General features: G+C 40.2%; 1 protein-coding gene and 1 long non-coding RNA gene across 8 annotated transcripts in view; one reads left to right on the top strand and one right to left on the bottom strand.

Annotated features, from left to right (window-relative positions):
* MATR3 (matrin 3) overlaps positions 1–22,823 on the top strand; it is a 49,637-nt gene that overhangs the window by 4,729 nt on the left and 22,085 nt on the right. Inside the window, exon 1 of one of the 7 annotated variants that reach the window (XM_081230892.1) lies at positions 14,361–14,534. The exons of 3 other annotated variants lie outside the window; for them this stretch is intronic. In XM_081230892.1, coding sequence (XP_081087018.1) covers positions 14,487–14,534 — 48 coding nt within the window. In that variant the 5' untranslated portion in view covers positions 14,361–14,486. Of the gene's footprint in view, positions 1–14,360; positions 14,535–17,002; positions 17,020–22,823 lie in introns of those variants that run through there. 3 more of the 7 variants (XM_081230893.1, XM_081230888.1, XM_081230889.1) reach the window with 3 other exon arrangements.
* LOC308615477 lies at positions 964–12,616 on the bottom strand. The gene is made up of 3 exons (XR_014015511.1): positions 4,419–12,616; positions 1,846–4,179; positions 964–1,791 (listed from the first exon to the last, which is right to left on the bottom strand). It is a non-coding gene; the product is annotated as an uncharacterized lncRNA (long non-coding RNA).

A 22,823-nucleotide genomic window follows, 5' to 3' on the forward strand; every position in this document is an offset into this window, starting at 1 on the left:
CTTTGAATGTGGCTCCTGACAATGAGCTCCTAAATCCCTTGGAACTTCCTGGGTGATGTATGTCTTTTGTTCTGGTGGGGCTGGTCACCAGAAAGACCAGGCAATGATTAGAGCTTAGAATTGTCACACACACACACACACACACACACACACTCTCTCTCTCTCTCTCTCTCTCTCTCTCTCAGACACACACTCATTCTCCAGAATGGGGAGAGGGGTTGGAGATGGAGTTAATGATCATGATGAAGCCTCCATAAAACTTCCAACAGTATGGGGTTCAGAGAACTTAACAGGTTGGTAAACAACATGTTGAGCTGCTGGGAGAGTAGCATCCCTTCCCACATACCTTGTCCTGCGCATCTCTTCCATCTGGATGTTCGTTTGTATCCTTTATCGTATCCTTTTATAATAAACAGGTAAACAGTAAGCTGTTTTCCTGAGCTCTTTGAGCCACTCTAGCAAAAATTAGTCAAACCCAAGGAGAAGGCTGTGGCAATCTCTGACTTACAACCTTTCTGTCAGAAGTACAGGTTAACAACCTGGACTTGTGTCTGGCATCTGAAGTGGAGAAGGAGCAGTCTTGTGGGACTGTGCCCTTGGCCTCTGGGATCTGAAGTTATCTCTAGGTGTAGATATTGTCAGAATTGAGTTAAATTGCAGGGCACCCAGCTGGTGACAAGATTTGCTTGGTGTGGGAAAAACACCCACACATCTGGTGTCAGAAGTACTGAGAGTGTGATCAGAGTGTGAGACTAAAGGAAAAACAGGAGTGAGGTTTTCTTCATAGGTGGGAATACTTAAAATTCTAAAAAAATTGTGGCAGGACTTCCCTAGTGTCTCAGTGGATAAGAATCCGCCTGTCAATGCAGGGACACAGGTTTGAGCCCTGGTCTGGGAAGATCCCACATGCTGCGGAGCAACTAAGCCCCTGTGCCACAACTAATGAACCTGCGCTTTACAGCCCGCGAGCCACAACTGTTGAGCCCACGTGCCACAACTACTGAAGCCCTCGCGCCTAGAGCCCATGCTCCGCAACAAGAAAAGCCACCACGATGAGAAGCCTGTGCCCTGCAACGGAAAGTAGCCCCTGCTCAGCACAGCTAGAGAAAGCCCACACGCAGCAATGAAGACCCAACACGGCCAAAAAAAATAAACTTATTTAAAAGAAAATTATGGCGAGAACTAGAATTTTAGAGAAGAATGATTACTCTAAAGTCCAAGGCTTGGGACTTCCCTGGCAGTCCAGTGGTTAGGACTTTGGGCTTCCACTGCAAGGGGCCTGGGTTCAATCCCTGGTCGGGGAACTAAGATCTTACAAGGCATGCAGTGCGGCCAAAAAAAAAGTCCAAGACTTAAACTAAGCCCTCATATTCTAGAGCTCTGCTGTACACTACATGTGGATTTAAATTGACAAATAAAATCCATTTCTCCATATCAGTATCTAGTGACTACCTACTGGCCAGCTTTAGAAGACATTTCCACCAATGCAGGAAGTTTGCACTTGTGTTCTAGAGGAGGAGTTGGCAAACTTGCTGTAAAGGGCCCGATAATATTTTAGGTTTGTGCACCATATAGTATCTGTTGCAACTACTCAACTCTGTAATTGCAGTGTGCAAGCAGCCATAGATAATACGTTAACAAATGAGCATTACTGTGTTTCAATAAAACTTTATTTAGGGGGCTTCCCTTGTGGCACAGTGGTTAAGAATCCGCCTGCCAATGCAGGAGAAACAGGTTCGAGCCCTGGTCCGCGAAGATCCCACATACCGTGGAGCAACTAAGCCCGCGCACCTAGAGCCCGTGCTCTGCAACAAGAGAAGCCACTGCAGTGAGAAGCCTGCGCACCACAATGAAGAGTAGCCCTGGCTTGCTGCAACTAGAGAAAGCCCACGTGCAGCAACGAAGACCCAACACAGCCAAAAATAATAAATAAATAAAATAAATAAATTTATTTTAAAAAAACTTTATTTAGGGACATTGAAAGTGAAATTTTCAGTGTTGAAAGAAAAAATTCCCCTCAACCATGCTAAGCTTGAGAGCCTTTCAAAAACAGATGGCAGGCCAGAATTACCAAACTCTGTTTTAGGGAATGAAATTCAGGCCTTGGGAGTTTACAGCTCATTTGTGACAGATTTAGGGCCAGTACCAACATGTGTCCCTAAAAAATTATGTTATCAATACCTTTGCCTTAGAGCAAGCTTTTACCATATGGTATTAAACTCCTTTTAGAGGATTGAGGTGACTTAAGTAAATTATCCAGTAGTAGGATAGTCCTTATTTCTTGTGTTTAGTGTTTGTTATATATACTTTTTAAATGGGTTACTTATAATTGTTTTCTCTTTTAATGTACACCTAAAGAAGAGGCCCTAAGAAAGAATAGCAATCTGGTTTCCAGCAGAAGCTGATCACAAACTCAACCCTAGGTAGTGAAGTAGAAATGGTCCCAAAGGAAAGAGGAAATTTTTATATATCATGAATAGCCAAGGTTTAAAATCTGGGATCTCAAGTTCCTCTGAGCATACAGATTGCTTTCCTGAGCATGGTAAAGCTACCCAGGTGCAGGGAGGGGCCCCTATGTTGCTACTTGGAAAGGGAAAATTCATTTGGTGTTTGTGCCTGTATTCAATACCCCAGGAGGTTTCAGTGGCTTAATCATGCACATTAAAATAATTTAATGGGATTTCCTACTTGATAAGTGAAGTTAATTGGTCACTTACTACTCCCTGGCTTGATTTCTTTTTTTTTTTTTTTTTTTTTTTTTTTTTTTTTTTCTTTTCGCGGCATGCGGGCCTCTCACTGTTGTGGCCTCTCCCGTCGCGGAGCACAGGCTCCGGATGCGCAGGCCCAGCGGCCATGGCTCACGGGCCCAGCCGCTCCGCGGCATATGGGATCCTCCCAGACCGGGGCACGAACCCGTATCCCCTGCATCGGCAGGCGGACTCTCAACCACTGCGCCACCAGGGAGGCCCTTGATTTCTTTTTTTTAAGATTTCCTATTGAGTCTAAGATGAAGTTACACATTTCAGAGTAGCTTTTTATCCATTCCTTCTCTTTCACCATCACCCTTTTCCCTTGCTGCAAGAAAAACTGAAATTGGACTGGCAGATATTGGTCTGTAAATATCCAAGCTGCCACCTCCTGCCATAGATAGCAGTTAGTGAACACAAGTGCCCCTTTTCATTGCTCTGCTCAAGTTTCAGGTCCTGTACTATATTAAGAGGGAAAATTAAAGCAGGATGAGTACGGGGCCCCAAGTATTGAGTGCTGTCCCTGGCGCCTGTCAATTTATTTTCCTTCCTTCAGGGTTGAAAGAAACTTGTCAATGAACATTTACATTGAAATTTTGGATTATATCTCAAATTTTAATCAGGAAAACAAAAACCCCAGAGGAATAAATTCTGCAGGCCCCAAAGGGACATAAAAAGGTGGCTCAGTCCCTAGGAACTCACACAAAGGAAAACAACCTGGTAAGAGCAACTAATTAAGAACCTAAAACAGTGACAATGGCTCTTGTGAGTCGTGTAGCTTAATTAGGGTTTTATGAACAGATCCAGTTTAATGGACCTGTCAATATTCTCTTGGAAAACAATTTCACTGAATTTACAAATCAACTGTAATACTTAGAATGTCTGCTTAGCAACACCTTTCTCTTTACTGTTATTTAGGAACACTTTTAATGACCCAACATGCTAGGTCATATATTTGTCAATTTAGGATCCTAAAGCCTGGTTCAAAGGAGCCCCTGTTACTTTAGCTCTGCCTAATCTCCATTATAAGCCCTTTGGGGTGTGAGAACATTTTATACTGCTTTTTGAGGGTGACTTAACTGTTACCTGGGAAAGGCGTGATAAAATGGACCTTGAAATTTATTTCATTTTAGAATAGTTGTAGATTTACAGAAAAGTTGTGAAGATGGTACAAAGAATTCACGTGTAGCCTGCACCCAGTTTCTTAATGTTAACATCTTATATTAGTATAGTACATTTGTCACAATTCATAGGCTAATATTGGTACATTATTATTGACTAAAGTTCATGCTTTATTCACATTTCCTTAGTTTTCACCTAATGTCCTTTGTCTGTTCCAGGATCCCACTGAAGATATTACATTTAGTCATCATGTCTCCTTAGGTTTCTCTTGGCTGTGACAGCTTCTTAGACTTCTCTTGTTTTTGATGACCTCAGGTTTTTTTTTTTTTTTTTTTTTTTTTTTTTTTTTTTTTGCGGTATGTGGGCCTCTCACTGTTGTGGCCTTTCCCGCTGCGGAGCACAGGCTCCGGACGCGCAGGCCCAACGGCCATGGCTCACGGGCCCAGCCGCTCCGCGGTATGTGGGATCCTCCCAGACCGGGGCACGAACCCGTGTCCCCTGCATCGGCAGGCGGACTCTCAACCACTGCGCCACCAGGGAAGCCCTGACCTCAGATTTTGAGTAAGGCGTTTTGTAGAGTTTCTCAATTAGTTTGAGTTTTTCTCATAATTAGGATTTCAAAATCTTAAATGATTTTGAAAGGAAGACCACAGTACCATTCTCCTCCCATATCAAGGGTACATACTATCAACATAACTTATTACTATTGATGTTAACCTTGATCATGTGGCTGAGGTCATATTTTCAGGTATTTCCACTGTAAAGTTACCCCTTCTCCCCAATGCTGTACTCCTTGGAATGAAGTCACTGTGTGCAGCCCACACTTAAGAAGAGTGGAGTTGTGGTATTCCTTCTTTATAAATATATATATATTTATTGGAGTATAGTTGAGTTACAATGTTGTGTTTCTGCTGTACAGCAAAGTGAATCAGTTATACATATACATATGTCCACTCTTTCAGATTCTATTCCTGTATAGGTCACTACAGAGTATTAAGTAGAGTTCCTTGTGCTATACAGTAGGTTCTTAGTTATCTATTTTATATATAGTAGTATGGAGTTGTGGTATTCTTAAGAGTGAAATGTTTACATCAGTTTATTGAAATTCTATAGAAAGTAATTGGTCTCTTCCCTCATTTATTAAATTTATTTCTATGACTATGGACTCATGGATATTCATTTTATGCTTTGGGAAATAATCCAGTATTAAACTTAATTTTGTCCAAAGTGTTGGCATCTTTGGCCACTGGGAGCTCTTACAGTTGACTCCTGTGTCCCTTTGATATGCCCCCATCATTGTGCTGTTGTTTTTAAACACTTCTCACTTTATGGCATCATAAGATGCTCCAGGTTCATCTTATATCTTTCCTGTCCCAGAGTTAGCCATTTATCTAAGGAGTCATGGTTCATTTATTGGAGAATGGTATTAAGGAACCAAGACCTGGGTGCTAAATGTGCTCTAGATACTGAGGTGTTATTGCTTCTAGGTCCTGTCAGCTACATGGTGCTTCTATGAACATTGGGGTTCTTGTATCTTTTCATTTTATTTATTTATTGGCCGCGTTGGGTCTTTGTTGCTGCACACAGGCTTTCTCTAGTTGCTGCGAGCAGGGGCTACTCTTCCGTTGCGGTGTGTGGGCTTCTTATTGCAGTGGCTTCTCGTTGCGGAACACAGGCTCTAGGTACGCGGGCTTCAGTAGCTGTGGTGCGCAGGCTCAGTAGTGTGGCACATGGGCTCTAGAGCACAGGCTCAGTAGTTATGCACGGGCTTAGTTGCTCTGCGGCATGTGGGATCTTCCCAGACCAGGGATCGAACCCATGTCCCCTGCATTGACAGGTGGACTCTTAACCACTGTGCCACCAGGGAAGTCCCGCTTGTATCTTTTCAAATTAGAGTTTTCTCCAGATATATCCCCAGGATTCCTGGATCATATGGCAACTCTAGTTTAAGGAACCTCCATACTGTTTTCCATAGTGGCTGCTTTACATTCCCACCAACAGTGTAGGAGGGTTCCCTTTTCTCCACACACTCTCCAGCATTTGTTATTTGTAGACTTTTTAATGATGGCCATTCTGACTGGTGGGAAGTGCATTTCTCTGATAATTAGTGATGTCAAGCATCTTCATGTGCTTATTGGCCATCTGTATGTCTTCTTTAGAGAAATGTCTTATCTAGGTCTTCTACCCAGTTTTTGATTGGGTTGTTTGTTTTTTTGATACTGAGTTGTACAAGCTGTTTGTATATTAGAAATAAAGCCCTTGTCTGTAGCATCATTTGCAAATATTTTTTCCTATTCTGTAGGTTGCCTTTTCATTTTGTTTATGGTTTCCTTTGTTGTGCAAAAGCTTAAAAGTTTGATTAGGTCCCATTTTTTAATTTTTGCTTTTATTTCTGTTGCCTTGGGAGACTGACCTAAGAAAACACTGCTATGATTTATGAACATTCCATTTTTAGTACTCAACATGTCTTAGTCTATGGTCTTCGTTTATTCTCTTTCATTTAGAATACTGGTTGAGGCTGTTGTCTTTTATAGTAGATGCTGTATTCCCCAAATGACGGATTTTTTTTACCCTTTGAGCTCACAGAAGAGGATGGGAATTTTGTATCAGCTGGTGGTAGAAGGGAGGAGCCAAGCCCAGGCCCTAGTGCACTAATGAATTGAAGGAAAGTAGAGATGTCCTCAAGGCACAGAGCCTGTGAGTTAGAATCTGGGACTTCACCAGGATGGCAGATGGTAGAACTTCCTCTTCTTCCCCTCAGTTGTAATTTTCTAGAGAACTCCAGGAGCTAATGGTTACAGTATGTTGGCCACCCCAGGAGAGTTCTTTGCCAGCCTACGGCACAACCCCTACTCCCATGGCACTCTACCCTTTTCTACACTGGGCTTCCATTTCTTTCCCCTGTATAGTAGGGCCCAATCATGATCTGTTCATCCAGGGGACTCTTCATATTTAGTTTCTCACATCCCTAACCTCCCTCTTATTTGTGTGTATAATATCTCCCTGGCTAAGTTAGAGGAAGATGAGTAAATAACCTATGCTATTTACTCATTTTGTCAGAAGACTAGTCATTTAACTCATACCCTTTTTATGGCTTTACAGCTTTTATGAACTGAACTCTGCTAGACATTGGGGATACGTGATGAACAAGACACAGTCTAGCCCTCTCTTGTTTACCACCCTCAGATTTCATTCTGGACACGCTGGTTTCTTTCAGTCCTTTTGTGTCTAGGTCTCTGCACATGCTGTTTCCCTTTCCCATTCCATCTTCCTTTTCCACTTTTTCTACTTTGAGATCTCAGCCCAGGCAGCACTTCAGCAGAGAAGCCACCCTCCCTGACTGAGCACGCATTTTATGTGTCATTGTACCATGTTTTACCACAGAGCTAGATAGCCCCATGCCATGTAACAGTCCTTTGAAAGATATTATTCACCAGTTTTTACAGGTTTACCTCACTCCCATATAGCCAAGCAGCCTCAATTCTACTGACAGCTGACTAAAGAGCCTCAACTGGTAAATATTAGTATCAGTGTGTCATAAGGTACCCAATATAGAGTAAGACCATAGGTATATCCTACTTTTTAACAATACCCCAGTGGGTAAGGATAATAACAGTGCTGGTTTGGTTTTGTTTAACTTTGAAAAGAAAAATCATGGTAACAAAGATGTTGGGTTTCCAAATCATTTGCTGGTGGACTCTAAAGATATAACAGTGGCTAACTATTTGAAACTAAATTTAGCTTCAAAGTGTTATATGAAAATAATGGAATTGCGAGGATTTGTTGTTCAAATTTGAGACATCTTTTAACTAAAATGTGTGTGGCCTTTTAAACTTTTTTTGATAATCTGTAAGTGTCTTTATGTTGAAGAAAATTTTTGAAACATCTTTCTAAATTATAACTTGTAGAACCTCTCTTACTAGCAGTCATTGCACTGACAAGTAGGTGCCAGGATAAAACTTATAACCAGATTTAAATGGATAATTTTAACATGTTTACTCTGGAGCTCTATAAAAGTGAATAATCTTTGATTCTATGGTTTTGTCATTTTAGAATATTTATGTAAATACACTTCAGGACATAGAATATGGAGAATATTTACTGCATGTTGACCATGGGCCAAAACTGCTAAATTCATTCTATACATCTCTTAATCCTCTCAACAGCCCTACAAGGTGCATGCTGTTATTTGCCCAAGGTCACACAGCTGGTCCAGGAAGTATGGTGGTGGTCACTGAATCTGACTTCAAAGCTAGTGATTGGTTTGAGGGTTTCATGTATAGTTCCCTTCCAAATAATTCTCATATATAGCTTCAATCATCAACCTCATTCAGCCTAACAGAGACTCCTGGGTGCTATGAGAGGAAGTATGAAGTACATGGAGACTCCTTTTATTTATTTATTTATTTAGCGCACTGCGTGGCATGTGGGATCTTAGTTCCCTGACCAGGGATCAAACCTGTGCCCCCTGCATTAGAAGCTCAGAGTCTTAACCACTGGACTGCCAGGGAAGTCCCTAACGGAGACTCCTTTTAAAAGCAAGGGTAAAGACTATATCTGTATATGTTCTATGTATGTTAACAGCAAAAGGAAGCTTCCTCAAGCTACAGCAGTAGTGGCCAAGATGCCGATGGCCTGAAACAAGGTATGTGGCATTTGTGATGTGTAAGAGACTAGAAGCAAGAAGAGAAGCATTTCAGTAGTCCCTGAAAGATGTCACACATCCCCACTCCTAGCTTTGCTCTTTGGTAGGGTTTATCATATTTTATTAAAATTCTCCAGTGCCTGTGCTACTAAACTATGGGCTCAATGAGAGGGTCAGAATAAGAATTTCAAGACATTTAAAAATTCCTCAAGAATTTATGTTTTTAGAGGATGGGAGTTGGATTCTCTTTTCTGTTTCACATATATAGTGGAATATACCTGCTAAATTAGGGACATAAAGACCTTGATAGATAAACCATTATATAAAAATATAACATTATTCCTAGATTATTTTAAGAATACATCAAAAATATTTGCAATTAATTGATCTCAATAAAAGTTACATATTATCCCAACATGCTAAAATGGCATTTACTAAAATTGCTGAGAGGTTTCCAAGCCTGGTAAAATGTATCTTATTCTGAAAGCCTGTGTGATGCTTAATAGGGGAACCCTAGAACTGTTCCGATTAAAACAGAAAGCTTTTTGTTCAACGGTACTATCAAAGGCAAAGAGGTATGAGAAGAAAATGTATAAATGGGGGAAAAGGTAAAAATCAGTTGTAGATAATAAGTTTTCTTAAATGCTGTGTCAACTGAAAATAGTCCATTGAAGTAGCAAGTAATCAGTTTGAAGATAAACTGGAAGGAAGACAAAGCTAGGAATCATTAAAAAGACATGTATAAGTTATATATGAAGAAAATATTAAAATGACAAAAATGAGACCTTAAATGGAAGTCATACCATGTCCAATAAATCTCAACATAATGCTAAAGAAAAGTATAAGTTTATTAAAATCTCATTAAAAATAACAGGATAATTTTTGGAAGTAGACAAGTTGATTCTAACATTCATATGGGAAAACCATAATATTAAGAATTATTATGAATAATATAATATTAGAACTAGAGTCATAAAGGAAAACTAGCTCTACCAGATGTTAAAATAATAAGACAGGGTGGGAACTTCCTTGGCAGTCCAAGGGTTTGATCCCTGGTCGGGGAACTGAGATCCTGCATGCTGCATGGTGCAGCCAAAAAAAAAAAAAAAGGGGTGGTACTGGCACCTGAGTAGACTACTCTATGAATGGAACAATTAAGGGAATACAAAAATAGATCCTGAAACAAAAAGTTCAAGAACAAAACAAAGTATAATTGTGTAGTAGCTTTGCCTTCTAAGTGAAAAAAACAAAACGAATACCTAAAAAGACTGGATGATGTCTAGATTTTTAAAATTTTGTATGGAAAAACAAACAACCAATAAAATGTTTGCCAAGAGTTAATTTTTCTTTAATACAGTCCCTATAAATTAAGAGGTAAAAGCTCAACAACCCGATAGGTAATGGCAAAAGATACAAACAGTTAAGTGATCCTTAACCCTAGTTAATGCAAGTAAAATTCATAGCTTAAACTCCATTTTCCAGCAATCAGATTTACAAATAGAATTTGATAGGTTATCAAAGGAATAATTAGTTCCAATTAAAATTCCAATATTTATGTTTATTAGAACATAGTTAATGCTCGTTTATTGACCAATCGTGGCTGCTTTTGCACAAGTGCAGAGTACTTCTGACAGACCATGGGCCTTGAAGCCTAAGATGCCATTTGACACTACAGAAATTTTGCCTGACCACTGCTCTAGAACAGCACTATATAATTAAAAGTTCTGCAATGACAGAAGTTTTCTCCAAGCTGTCCACTAGTTAACTATAGATAGTAAGATTGAGAAAGTGAGTGTAGATTATGGCTGTTGTACAGCAACAGCATAGGTTTAGAAAATGAGGGGTTTATTTTAAACTGCACATAGACTTTGACATGTATAGGGTAATATGTACATAAACTTTTGATTTTTGACCACATCATGTGATGGGCAGGATCTTAGTTCCCCCACCAGGGATCGAACCCATGCTCACTGCAGTGGAAGTGCCGCATCCTAACCACTGGGCCACCAGGGAGTTCCTGTACCCAAACTTTTTAATACTAATGCTTTGAATAGCAAAAAATAGGAAAATAAGAACAGGGAAAATAAGACTTTGGTGTGTCACCACATTATAAACCACCTTAAAACTTAGTAGTTCACGGGCTTCCCTGGTGGTGCAGTGGTTCAGAATCCACCTGCCTATGCAGGGGACACGGGTTCGATCCCTGGTCCGGGAAAATAGATCACACCACAACTAGGGAAAGCCTGCCCCCAGCAACGAAGACCGAACGCGGCCAAAAATTTTTTTGAAAAAAAAAATTACTAAAAAAAAAAACTTAGTAGTTCAAACAAGTATTAAAATTCTGTGGGTTAATTGGGCTCTGCTGGGTGGTTGTGTTGTTACACATGGATTTGGCTGGGGCTACTGCCATCTGGAGGCTTCACTTCGGCTGGCAGATGCCGCTGGCTGTCACCTGGAAGCTCAGCTGGGGCTGTTGACTGAAGCACCTTGATTCTTTTGATGTGGTCTCACAGCATGGCACTTGACTTCCAAGTGGATGAAAGTAGATCTTAAAATCACTTCTGTGTTCTGTTGTTAAAAGCCAATTACAGGGCCCTTACAGAGGGCAGGTAAGGGGGAAATCGATGCTACTGTTTCATAAGTATGGAAAAGGATTATCTGTGGCAATATTTAATTCACCACAAGCATGTGTGTGTGTGTGTGTGTGTGTGTGTGTGTGTGTGTGTGTATGTATATATATATATATATATAAATGTTTATGTTTATAGGAAATCCTTAAAATATACAAATGGTTGATAGTGGTTGCCATTATGTAAGGGAGTAGTGGTTGGGGAAAACTCTTTGTTGTGTGCCTTGAATTTTATATGTATTCTTTATTCAAAAACTTTTTTTAAAATTTATTTATTTATTTTTGCCCTCACCGCTACATGGCTTGTGGGATTTCCCTGACCAGGGATCGAACCCAGGACCCCTGCAGTGGAAGTGTGGAGTCCTAACCACTGGACCACCAGGGAATTCCCCCAAAACCCTTTTTTAGGCCCACTTCCCTTCCCTTGCCACTGCTAAAAAAGGGCCACTGGTTAACTGTTTTCTGTTTTTAAATAGCCTAAAGTATTGAAATGGCCTGGTTCCAGGGCATTAAATCTATTTAAAAAGTAGAGGGTGGACTGCCAGGAGATTCTGAGACCACAGCTTTGCTGAAGGCAATCCAATATAATGCTTTAAAGCTCTGGGTTTGGATTTATTTAGAGCGGAGTTCAAATCCTGGCTTTGTCAGTCTTTAGCTACATGACCTTAGGCAAGCTTTCTTAATCTCTTATGTAAAACAAGAGTAATGGTACTTTACTCTCAGAATTATAATGCATTATGAGCTACTTAGTGGTGTCAAAATACATGTCCTCAATCAATATGACTCTTCTGCTCAAAACTTTTAAAGGTATTCATTATTAGCTCAAATGTAGACTGTATCCTGGTGTTTAAAGCCTTATTCCAAACTTGTCACTTAGACCTTCCAAAGTCTCAGCAGAAATACTTGCTTCGTACCCTCTTTATCATCCCTGGTGTACCACACCCACTGCCAAGAAACCCAAATGTGAATAGAGCTCTTGATCCATCTCTTCTCATAGCCGGGCCCACCTTGAGGCCAGACTCCTTGTCCAATCTTCATCTGACTGGGATCCTCGAGAGCTGGTAATTTGTCTTATCCATCATTATATACCCACCCTTGTACACTGTCTTTCATGAAATTGGCATTTGATGACTGAAATCTTGTATCAGTTTGGTTTCCAATGTGTCTTTTTGCTGTTGACCCACTAAGCAGATCCTCAATAAATAATTACTCAATTGAAAAAGCCTGCCTTTCCTTCTTTGTACGACCACCAGATTGCATTAACAGCCTATACAAAAGCATGGTTAAGTGCATATCTGAACTAAGCATGCATTCAAGTTTCTGTCTCCAGAGAAGCAGAGCCTCTTTTTTTCATCTAAGATCTGGGGAGAACATAAAGTGAAGTCTTATCCAAGGTCAGTTGGAATCAAAGACTCACAGAGTAGAAAGCAGATCTGGTTTCAAGTGAAGGAGGACCCAGGATTCACTGAACATTTAGGATACTCCCAAATTTCATTCCAAAGTTAACTACTTAGTGGGCTTACGCCTTACTTATTCAGGAGAACCCCCAGTTCTTGATGTATTCTACCAAATGCCCTGTCAAAGCCTGTAGAAAATCATGCAACACAATGGAGGTGTGGGATTACAGTTTCACTCTTCACAACAGCTATTTAAAAATTTTCCTTCATGCAGCTCTAGCCCTTTCCACAGATGGCTTAGTCACAGAAAATTGAAGTCACCTGACTATAATTCCTAATGAAAACTCCGCACCATCCTTTCCATACCGCCTGTTACAGTAAAGACATGTCTCCTTTCAGATCCCATCCTTTGAGTAGTGTCCAATATGAATTATCCCTTCTCGTCCTGTTTTTTTTTTCAATCAGTCCTTTCCTAAGATAACTCTTCTGCAAACATTTTAATTGTGCCCAAAATTCTCCCATAGTAAAACAAAAATCTTCCCCAACCCTGCTTTCTCCTCTCTTCATAGCCACTTTTTCTGCATTTGGTAGTTTCCCTCTTACAGCTTTCCATACACTCCCGTCTGACTTCCTCTCCCACTTTACTGGAAGTCCACGTTGCTAAATCTTTTGTAGATGTTTTTAGTCCTAGTCTTGACCTCTTGATAGCATTTGACCCTGTTGATCATTTTGGCCTTTAAGTACTTTGGCTGGGCTGTCAAGGCAGTACAATTTCTCTGCCTCCCCCTTCTTCGCTTTTTTCCCCTACCTCTACTCACTTGGTCTCTCTTGCCATTCAACTCTACCTGATTGTAAGATTTGCTTTTTGTCCCAAACGATCTCTTCAGCATTCTACAGGTCTCTGCTCTTCTCCATCTTTTCCCTTTCCACTGTCTTCACAGTGGACCCAGAATGACGTTTCAAAGACATGAATCTGAGTTAGCATACTCTAGATTTTAAATTTTTCAGGGCTATTAATCTGACTTGTATTCACTAATTTACCTCAGGTATCAGTTGATTCCCTGTCCCTCTGCGTTTAAACTTGAAACCCCAGGGAAATGGCCCTTTCCTCCGGCCTTATCTATACAATTTCTCAGGATTTCCACACGTGCTATATACTCCTTTGCTCATGGGGTACTTGAGTGTCCTACGTTCAGATTCACCAAATGGCTGCGGCGGTCTTTTCAATAGCTGTCTTTCTCCTCAATGACCCTCTGCATGAAATATCTGAAATCAAAAACCACTCAAAATGGTATCTGTCCCCACTTCCCGGCCCTAACTACGACCCCTCAGCAAATTATCAGATAATACCAGAGGATAGAAATTGGGTCTAGGCCAGGGATTCCTGCGACTAGCTTCTAACGCATACTCTTTTTAAGTTTTGCACCAAGCAATATGGAGGGAGTCGAGAAAAGTCCTTTGTGGGGAATGGGACTCGAACTCCTAAGCTACGGCTCTCCGTTTCCCGCCATAAGCGGGCTACAAGATTAGAGAACAACGACCGCCGCTGAGGGCGCGAGCGACGTGCGCGCGCTGAGTAGGGGGAAGGGCAGAAAGGGACCGAGATGGGTGGGGGCGAGCTCTCGCGAGAGTGGGTTTGTTCTTGGGCTGCAACCGCTGCTGCCACCTCTTACAGCGCCGTTGCTGCGGGGGATTGTGGGAGCCTCAGCGTCCCGCTCGCTTCGAGAGAGGTACCTCTCCTCTTCCCTCTCCCTCTCCTTAAGGTAGGCGAGAAGCGGGTAAGAATCGGGGTGGGGTGGCCGGGGGCTCTCTGCGTCCGCCGGGAGGAGGCAGCGACGGCGACAGGGGCCGCGGGGAGCCGGCGGCGCGCCTTTCTTGCTCGCTCCCGCTCGCCCGCTCTGCCTCCCTCCGCGCTGCGTATGTGAGCCGCCTGATCGGCGGCCGCCATGTTAGGAGCGCAGTGGCGGCGCAACCAGCCTTCTCGGGCGGCGGAGGTGAGCGGCCCCGGAGGGAGACACGCGGCCAGTCAAGGGCCCAGGGTGCGGCGGGAGAGTCGGGGGCGCAGAGGGCAGCCGATCGGCCGAGCTTCCTGCGTCTTGGGCTTGATGTGGGCGGGGGCGGGACGACGAGCCCGTTACACGCGGACTGCAGCGCTGAGGGGAAGGGAGGAGCGCTCGAGGCCTGAGGGACCGACTAATCATAGGGGGCCTGCCGTTTGGGGAGGATAGTTAAGATAGGGCCAGCCCCAGATATATTTGCTTTTTTTTCCCTTTTGCGCCTGAAAATGTGCCCCAAAATGGAGGATTTCGTAGACTCTGAAAAGCCTAGCCGTTTGAGCGGCGTTTTTTTCCTGGTGTCGCGGCCTTCGCTCCTTTCCTCGCCCAACGTTTCATAGCGCCCCCTAAGACTCCCCTGTCTCCTGCCCACACACAGGCGCGCGCGATTTTAGCCGGACCTCAGAAACAATTCCCCTCACCCGCCATCGCGTAAAAATGGCCGAAAAATGAAACGTTAACGCTTGTTTATCGTATTGCGTCGTGGATAAAGCCTTCTTCAGTGCGCTGCGAGGCAGGAGATTTGTTGTTTAGAGAGTCACCTCACATTCCTTTCCCTCTTTATTAAAATACTCTCAGTCTAGGGTTCTCTAGAGAGGATGGCGTGGTGTGGGGACCTTCCGGTTTCCAAACAAAGGGTTTAGAGTACACCCTGGTGTAGTCGCGGCATCGTTGTTCTTTTCGTTGCCGGCGCTGTGCCATGTTCTGTGTTCTACAGGGACTTTTCCCATTTACGGCGGAGCAATATCTCCTAGGTGTTTATCCTGCTCTGTGGCCCCATTCTGTGGCATAGGCTTATTGGATCAGTTACAATTTTCCAGCCAGATATTTCTAGAACAGTTATGGCGATTCCGAAATTCTAGTCTTTCAAGCGCGCTGGAATAGTGTGCGAGTCGTTGATTTCCCAGGTCGTGGTCATGAGATTTTGCATTGATGCTGCGTTCTGCGTGTTGAACAGAGCTTGGTTTAATAATTTTAGATAGTCGACAAAACAGTTTTCTCCCAGGCAAATTTAAACAGCTGTACTCTGCGGGCAAAAAATATATTTTAGGCAATTTTTATACATGTTCAAAATAAAATTTCCTTTTAAAAAGCTAAATGGTTCAGTCACCTACGGAGTGTCTCGACATAATTGTTTCACGTTAGTACTGTTGTGGAAATCAAGAAGGCGGGGAGGACAGATTTTTGTTACAAAAAAACGCTGTGTGACTTTTACACTTAACTTAAAATTAAACACGATTGAAGTATTACATGAAGGTTCTTCTGGTTGGTCATGTAAATAAGACTTGGAAAAGAGATCGTTAGCCAGAAGCGTTTGTGTTGAAAGTGCCTTAAATTGGCATTTCTTCCTTTACACGTTATATGTTGATAACGTTAGCGTATGCTTTACCCAGAGAGGAAGTTTTCACATTATCATCTTTACACATCTCCTCAGCTTTGTGTAAGTGGAGTTGCTTTTACGTAGCATTTTGAGCTAATTAATTCCGAAGGATTTAACCACCCTTGACCTTAAAACATTGTGTATGTTAAAGGAGTCTTTAAACCTACTAATTCTACTAATGCTTTTAGGGACGTGTAAACGCCAAGTATTATTACAAGTCAATGATGTTTAAACTTTAGCAACTGAAGAATGCAAAGAAAATATCTTACATAATTTAAGAAATAACAGGTAGTTCAAATTCCTAATTTTATAGAAGAGAGAATTAAACCCCAAGGAAGTCGTTGTTATGTAGTTAACCAGTGGCAGTGATGCCAGTGTATTCTAGAACGCTTGCATTTTGATTGGATACTTGATTCAGGCTCTGCATGTTTTAATAAATAGGCTTAAAAATGGAAGAACTATACTTACAGGAAGTTATCCTGTAAATAAGGGAATAATGTGTCAAAGATTGGTGTACATAAATGTTAATGTTGGTTATTAAGCATTAAAAATCCAGAAGATAAAACATTTGGAGATCTTCTAATTGTAGTGTGGCCATCAAGTGGTAATCTATACAGCTATTTAGAAGTGTTTTAAGAGGAGAGTAGTGATGGGAAAATTATAGTGGAATATAGTACTCATTGGGAAGAAAGTGTAATAAAACTCCACCAATACCAAATTTGATTATTTTTTTGTTGTTTCAAGGAACATGTAAATAAGCATAAAAATAGAGATATACCCAAAATTTTGGGTTGGATGTTAGCATCGTGGGTCATTTTTATTTCCTTCTTTTTTTTCTGAAATATCCACAAGACGTTATACTTACTTTTGTAATGAGGAAAAATGAAGCATTTTTTGAAAATGCTAGAACTGCTGAAAAGACCAGAATCTCATGTTTTGTTTTTTTAGGATCTCATGTATTTTTGAGGGGAATTGAGATAGAAATGGGCCAGCTTCTTGAAATCAAGTGCAGAGTGTTCAAAAGTGACAGAAAGAAGCGCTTGTGTAAGATACCCTTGTTATTATGTGTGTACAGAGAAATCTGAAGACATTCTTATGTAAAATTATTATTAGGACTAATAATTAGATTATGATATGAACTGCAGCCATTAGCTGTTTTTAAATGATCAAAACTAGAGAATTGGGTAATGGTCTGTTAGGTGGTGTTCTTAGCAGATCTTCTAATTAAAAGTCTGTGCTTTGTTTTTATGTATCTCTCTTAGTTAGAATCGTATTAAAATTGTACCATACTGTGACAACAGGTTCTAAGTATACTTGACTGACTTAAGGTTTGGGGTGGACAATACTAAATTCATTGTGGGTGAGGTGGAAGGGTTGTAGACAGTGTAGTTTTGCAATTTTTTATATATGTGGTTATTCCAGGGCTAATTAACACTGTCCAGGAAATTGCTTTAATTTAAAATTTCTAGGTATGTAGTGGGTCTTCTCATTGGACCATTAGGATCAAGGGTTGTGACATGCTTGTTAAAAAGTTTATAGGTAGAAAAGCTGTTTAGTGGATAAAGGTAGAGTAGAGAGAAGCCAGTGGATTGAGAGGACTTCGGATACGTACCCTTTAAAGTACGTTAGTTTTTGACTTATCGCAGATGATATTGACTGTAAGCTTAAATGTAAACTGTAATACATTAGAAGTTATATGATAAATGCTGTGTTATCTTTCCTCACCTGAATATAATGTATTACTGTGGCAGGTCTGAATAGATGCAATACCTTTGATGTGTTGCAGCCTCCATGTGATTTTCCAGTTGTAGGTCAAGCCCTAATGTCTGTATAAAAAAGGCTCAGGAGTTGCTGAAATTAAAATTTACATGAGGTAGCAATGAAAGCTTACGTACAATTCTTTTTAATTAATTTTTTTTTTTTTTTTTTTTTTTTTTTTTTGCGGTACGTGGGCCTCTCACTGTTGTGGCCTCTCCCGTTGCGGAGCACAGGCGCTGGACGCGCAGGCTCAGCGGCCATGGCTCACGGGCCCAGCCGCTCCGCGGCATGTGGGATCTTCCCGGACCGGGGCGCGAACCCGTGTCCCCTGCATCGGTAGGCGGACTCTCAACCACTGCGCCACCAGGGAAGCCCGATTAAAATTTTTTTTAACTTAAAATCTTTTAACTTAAAATTTTTAATTATTAAAAATTTAAAAAGTATTCCAAATATTAAGGCTCATTGATATAAAATACTTGGTTTTTTTCTGGAAACTTTTTAAAATAGCAAATCTCTGCCTTCCTTTTGTAGAGTACCAATAGCCTGTGGTTGTTGGTACCTGTCAGAACACGTTAGTAGGAAAACAGAGGGTTCCCATGGTGGGGGGGTGGGATGATAGGTCTTCCCAGCTCTTGCTGTTGGATATGCTGCTGGATAAGAAGAGCTAAGAGGGGGGAAATGCCTATAGTTGTTGTCACAGTTAGCAGTAAATGCAAATATGGAAAGTAATCTGTTGATACTAGAGTCTCAGTAGAATCTTTGATTTGTAGTATCATAGATTGTTAATAGACAACTTTCTGGTCTTTAAAGGTGATGTGTATGGTGTTTTTTTTTTTTTTTTCCTCTGTGGGAATTTCTAGGATATTAAACATCTCCCTCTGGTATAGTCACTGACAGAAGAGCTTATACCATATGTGAAAGTTTAAAGTCAAGTGTTTGAACACCTGAATCACACAGTAGGTGGGAAAGAAACAGTAATAGCAAAGAAATACAAACCTTTGTACTTAAAATTTTCTTGGGACTTCCCTGGCGGTCCAGTGGTTAAGACTTCGCCTTCCAATGCAGGGGGTGCGGCTTCAATCCCTGGTGGGGGAGCTAAGATCCCACGTGCCCCCCCAGGGGCCAAAAAACCAAAACATAAAACAGAAGCAGTATTGTAACAAATTCAATAAAGACTTTAAAAATGGTTCGCATCAAAAAGTAAAAAAAAAAAAAATTTCCAGCTGTGAAAAGATGTGGAACAACAGAACAATTTTAATGCTTAGCTGTGTTTCCTTGTGGGCTATGATATTCTGGGAAAGCAGAATGGACGAGGAAACTTTACACTTAAGCATCAGGAAACCGAGAAATATTCATAAACAGCGTTCTTGGTAGTGACAGGAAATTGGAAACAGTCTAAATGTTCATCATCTGCAAAACAGATAAGTGTATGTGCCCTAATGGTATCTATATTGCAGTGAAAATGTAGATGTAATTCATGTGTAAATCAGTTTTAAGAAGTAAGCAATACATACATTTTAAGCCAATTTGTATAAAATTCAGAAATGCAAAATTAACACTGTTTAAAAAGATATATGTCTATTAAGTGGTAAGACTTAAAAACAAGAGACTGCAGAAGGGGAGGAGGAATCACTGGAAATTGGTAGGTAGAAGGTATCTAAGGTTTTATTAACGTTGTTTCTAAACTTTGGTGTTTATATACACAGGTTTGTATAATGTATGATATAAAGGGGGTGGTGCTGGGCCTTAAGAGAATTACTAGTATTAAGTGGAGAACGGAGAGACACATTCCAGCTAATAATTGTATCTGAGTGTGGACTTCATGTGGTAAGTAGTAGGGAGTTGTGTGTGTGTGTGTGTGTGTTTATTTATTATTTATTTATTGGCTGCGTTGGGTCTTCGTTGCTGTGTGCGGGCTTTTGGGGGCTACTCTTTGTTGCAGTGCGTGGGCTTCTCTCACCGTGGCTTCTCTTGTTGAGGAGCACGGGCTCTAGGCGCTCAGGCTCAACGGCCATGGCTCACGGGCCTAGCCGCTCCGCAGCATATGGGATCTTCCCGGACCGGGGCACGAACCCATGTCCCCTGCATCGGCAGGCGGACTCTCAACCACTGCGCCACCAGGGAAGCCCTAAATCTGGTCTTTTAAAGCAGACTTCTGGTTCAGAAACAGAGTTCAGATTTTAAATCTGACTTTAAATAGAAAGGGATGAGACATGATAGTATAGTTGACATGTGAAATAGTGCAGTGAAAGTGAAAGGTGTTTATGTCTCTGGGCCAGTCCTTTTACTTCTAGTTTCTCATTGGTTGTGAAGATCAGATTGCATAAAGTAGATGATCACTATGGTGCTTACCATGTACCAAGTCTTATGAAATGGGTGTTATTTTTATTCCCATTTTACATACGAGGGAACAAACACAGAGATGTTAAGTAATTTGCCCAAGGTCACACAGCTATTTTGTAGTAGAACTGGGATTCAAATCCAGGCATTTGGGCTCTAAAAATCTCAGCTTATATCAAATCAGAGGAGTTGTACAAATGTTTGTGGAAACCAAGAACAGTAAATCATAAAGTTGTGAGTGGAGGGGGAAAATTTTAAGAGTGCAGAATGGTGCCTTGAGAAAAACCACAAATTTTGCTTTTAAGTAGAGAGGAGAGTTAGCCAAGTTACTGTCTTAGGTCAAATCGAGAGTCAAAATTGCCAGTTGAATGGAATAATTTTCTTTCCTATAGTATGAATTTACTTAATCAGTTTTCTCTATTGCTTAATCTGAAAATATTTAATGTCTAGTTGATAAAGTCACTAGGAAAAAAATTTAAACCTAGGAAGAAGAAAAATGTTCCAAGTCTGAATAATAGGAATCCCTTCTGTAGATTACCGTGAAGATTTCTATTTTAGCAGATGAAGGTGCTGTGTTAGCCTAAGGATCAAGAAGTGGGCTAGAAGCTGAATCCAGGTCTGTGATTGGATTAACACCAACAGTCTTAAAGCATTTAAAAATAATACTTGTTTTTCAGCCTTCCTGGGCACGACACATTATATGGTTTTATCTTGTGTGATGAGGTACATATTGCTTTATACAAAACAAATTAATAGAGCTGGATAAACAACAAGGATATACGGTATAACAAAAGGAATAATAGCTGTTATCTTGTAATAACTTACAGTGGAGTATAATATGCAAAAATACTGAATCACTATGTTGTACACCTGAAACTAATATAGTATTGTAAATCAACTATACTTCAATTAAAAAAATAATCTGGAACAGTATTTCTTAGGGGGTTTACTATTTAAATTAATTAGTAGTTTGTTTTTTTTTTAAAAAAAAAACCTTGTAAGTCACTTAAAGGCATGCCATACTGAAATGAGATTATGTCACTGAAGAACACAGACTAAAATATAAGTTTTTAAAGTGGCTCAAGCTCAATATATAAAATTGAATAGTTCCTCAGATAACAATCTTTTAAAAAAATGAAACCCTTAAATGAAATACAGGTTATAAACATATATTGGGAAAGCATATAGTGACATAAGCTAATGTGAAAATGAAAATTTACTTAACACTGTAAAATGGAAACTATGTTGATAAGTTATTTATAAAGCCATTATAAATTTAATAAATGAGAAACTTTAAGGAGTAATTAACCTAATCCTGTATTTTAATTGGAAATGAGTCAGTTGCTTGCTTTAAAAGTTCTGACCAGAGTAGTCAATGCTTTAAACTACTAATAGTGAACTATCCCTGCCATCTGTTAGTGAAATGGTTAGGACATTTGTACTGTATTGGTATTGTTGGTTGCTACGTGTATTTGGCATATTTTCGCATGAATAAGTTAAATCACAAGGGTGTTTGACCTTGATAGAGCGTGGAAAATCTGAAAATTTCTTACACCCTTCTGTGTTTTTAATTCAGATGGGGGAAATACCATAAGAAACTATTGTTTTTTAGCTGTTGTGTGTTAAATTTTTATGTGAGATTAAAGGGTTATTATAAGTGGATATTTTTTTCCTGAGCATCTCTACAAGCCTTTATGATTATACCATCTTAAAATTAGTTGTTTTTAAGAAGTGATTATTTCACACAACTGAAAACATAGTTAAGAATCCATATGATGGTATTAGATACCTTTAAAACATAGCATTTTTTTAATTTTTAATTTTTAATTTTTTTTTTTGCGGTACGTGGGCCTCTCACTGCGGCCTCTCCCGCTGCAGAGCACAGGCTCCGGACGCGCAGGCCCAGTGGCCATGGCTCACAGGCCCAGCCGCTCCGCGTCATGTGGGATCCTCCCGGACCGGAGTACGAGCCTGTGTCCCCTGCGTCGGCAGGCAGACTCCCAACCATTGCGCCACCAGGGAAGCCCAAAACATAGCATTTTTAAATTTAGAAGCTGAAGATGTTTTTCTATAATGTCTTTTAAAGAACTAAAGTCTGCTTATGGTCATTTCACTTCCTGCTAAATAACCCTTTGAAAGAATGAATATGTAATAGGACTAATAGGTAATCTTTATTTTACATAGGAAATCAAAATATGGAACAACTATTTGTTTTCTCTACGAACTTTCTGGATGTGTTAAGCTTTCATTTGTTTTCTGAAATATTATAGTTTTCCATTTCTTTTAATTGTTGAAGAAAATAAATCCAATAAAGAGTATCAGATAGTATTCATGGAATGTGGAGGTTGAATATTATTAACTGAAGCTTATTTCTTAACCATATATAGAGATACTTGTTCATCTGTTGAAGGTGAAGCTAACGTCTTTAGTAACACTTATATCATGAACTAGATTTAAGTTCCAGGTTAATAATTTAGAATTGTGTATTAAAATGAGCTTTAAATCTGTTCATTGAGAATTTGAATATCAGATTGTAGTTAAATGGCATTTGTAAAGGAAGCCTAATTAGTCGTTCTTTTTCTGATGTTTTCTGGTTGGGAGTGGGGTGGAGGTACTTTCTCTTTCAGAAGTGAAATATTTTGCATTAATGGGCATTTAGAATTTATTATATAAAGAATTTAAATGGGTAAATTGGATTTTGATATTACATTCTAGATTAGTTATCTCAAAGGAATTATTTTCAAGCTTTA

Source organism: Mesoplodon bidens (genome assembly GCF_964165515.1).
Source record: "Mesoplodon bidens genome assembly, chromosome: 4".
Lineage (NCBI taxonomy): Eukaryota > Metazoa > Chordata > Mammalia > Artiodactyla > Ziphiidae > Mesoplodon > Mesoplodon bidens.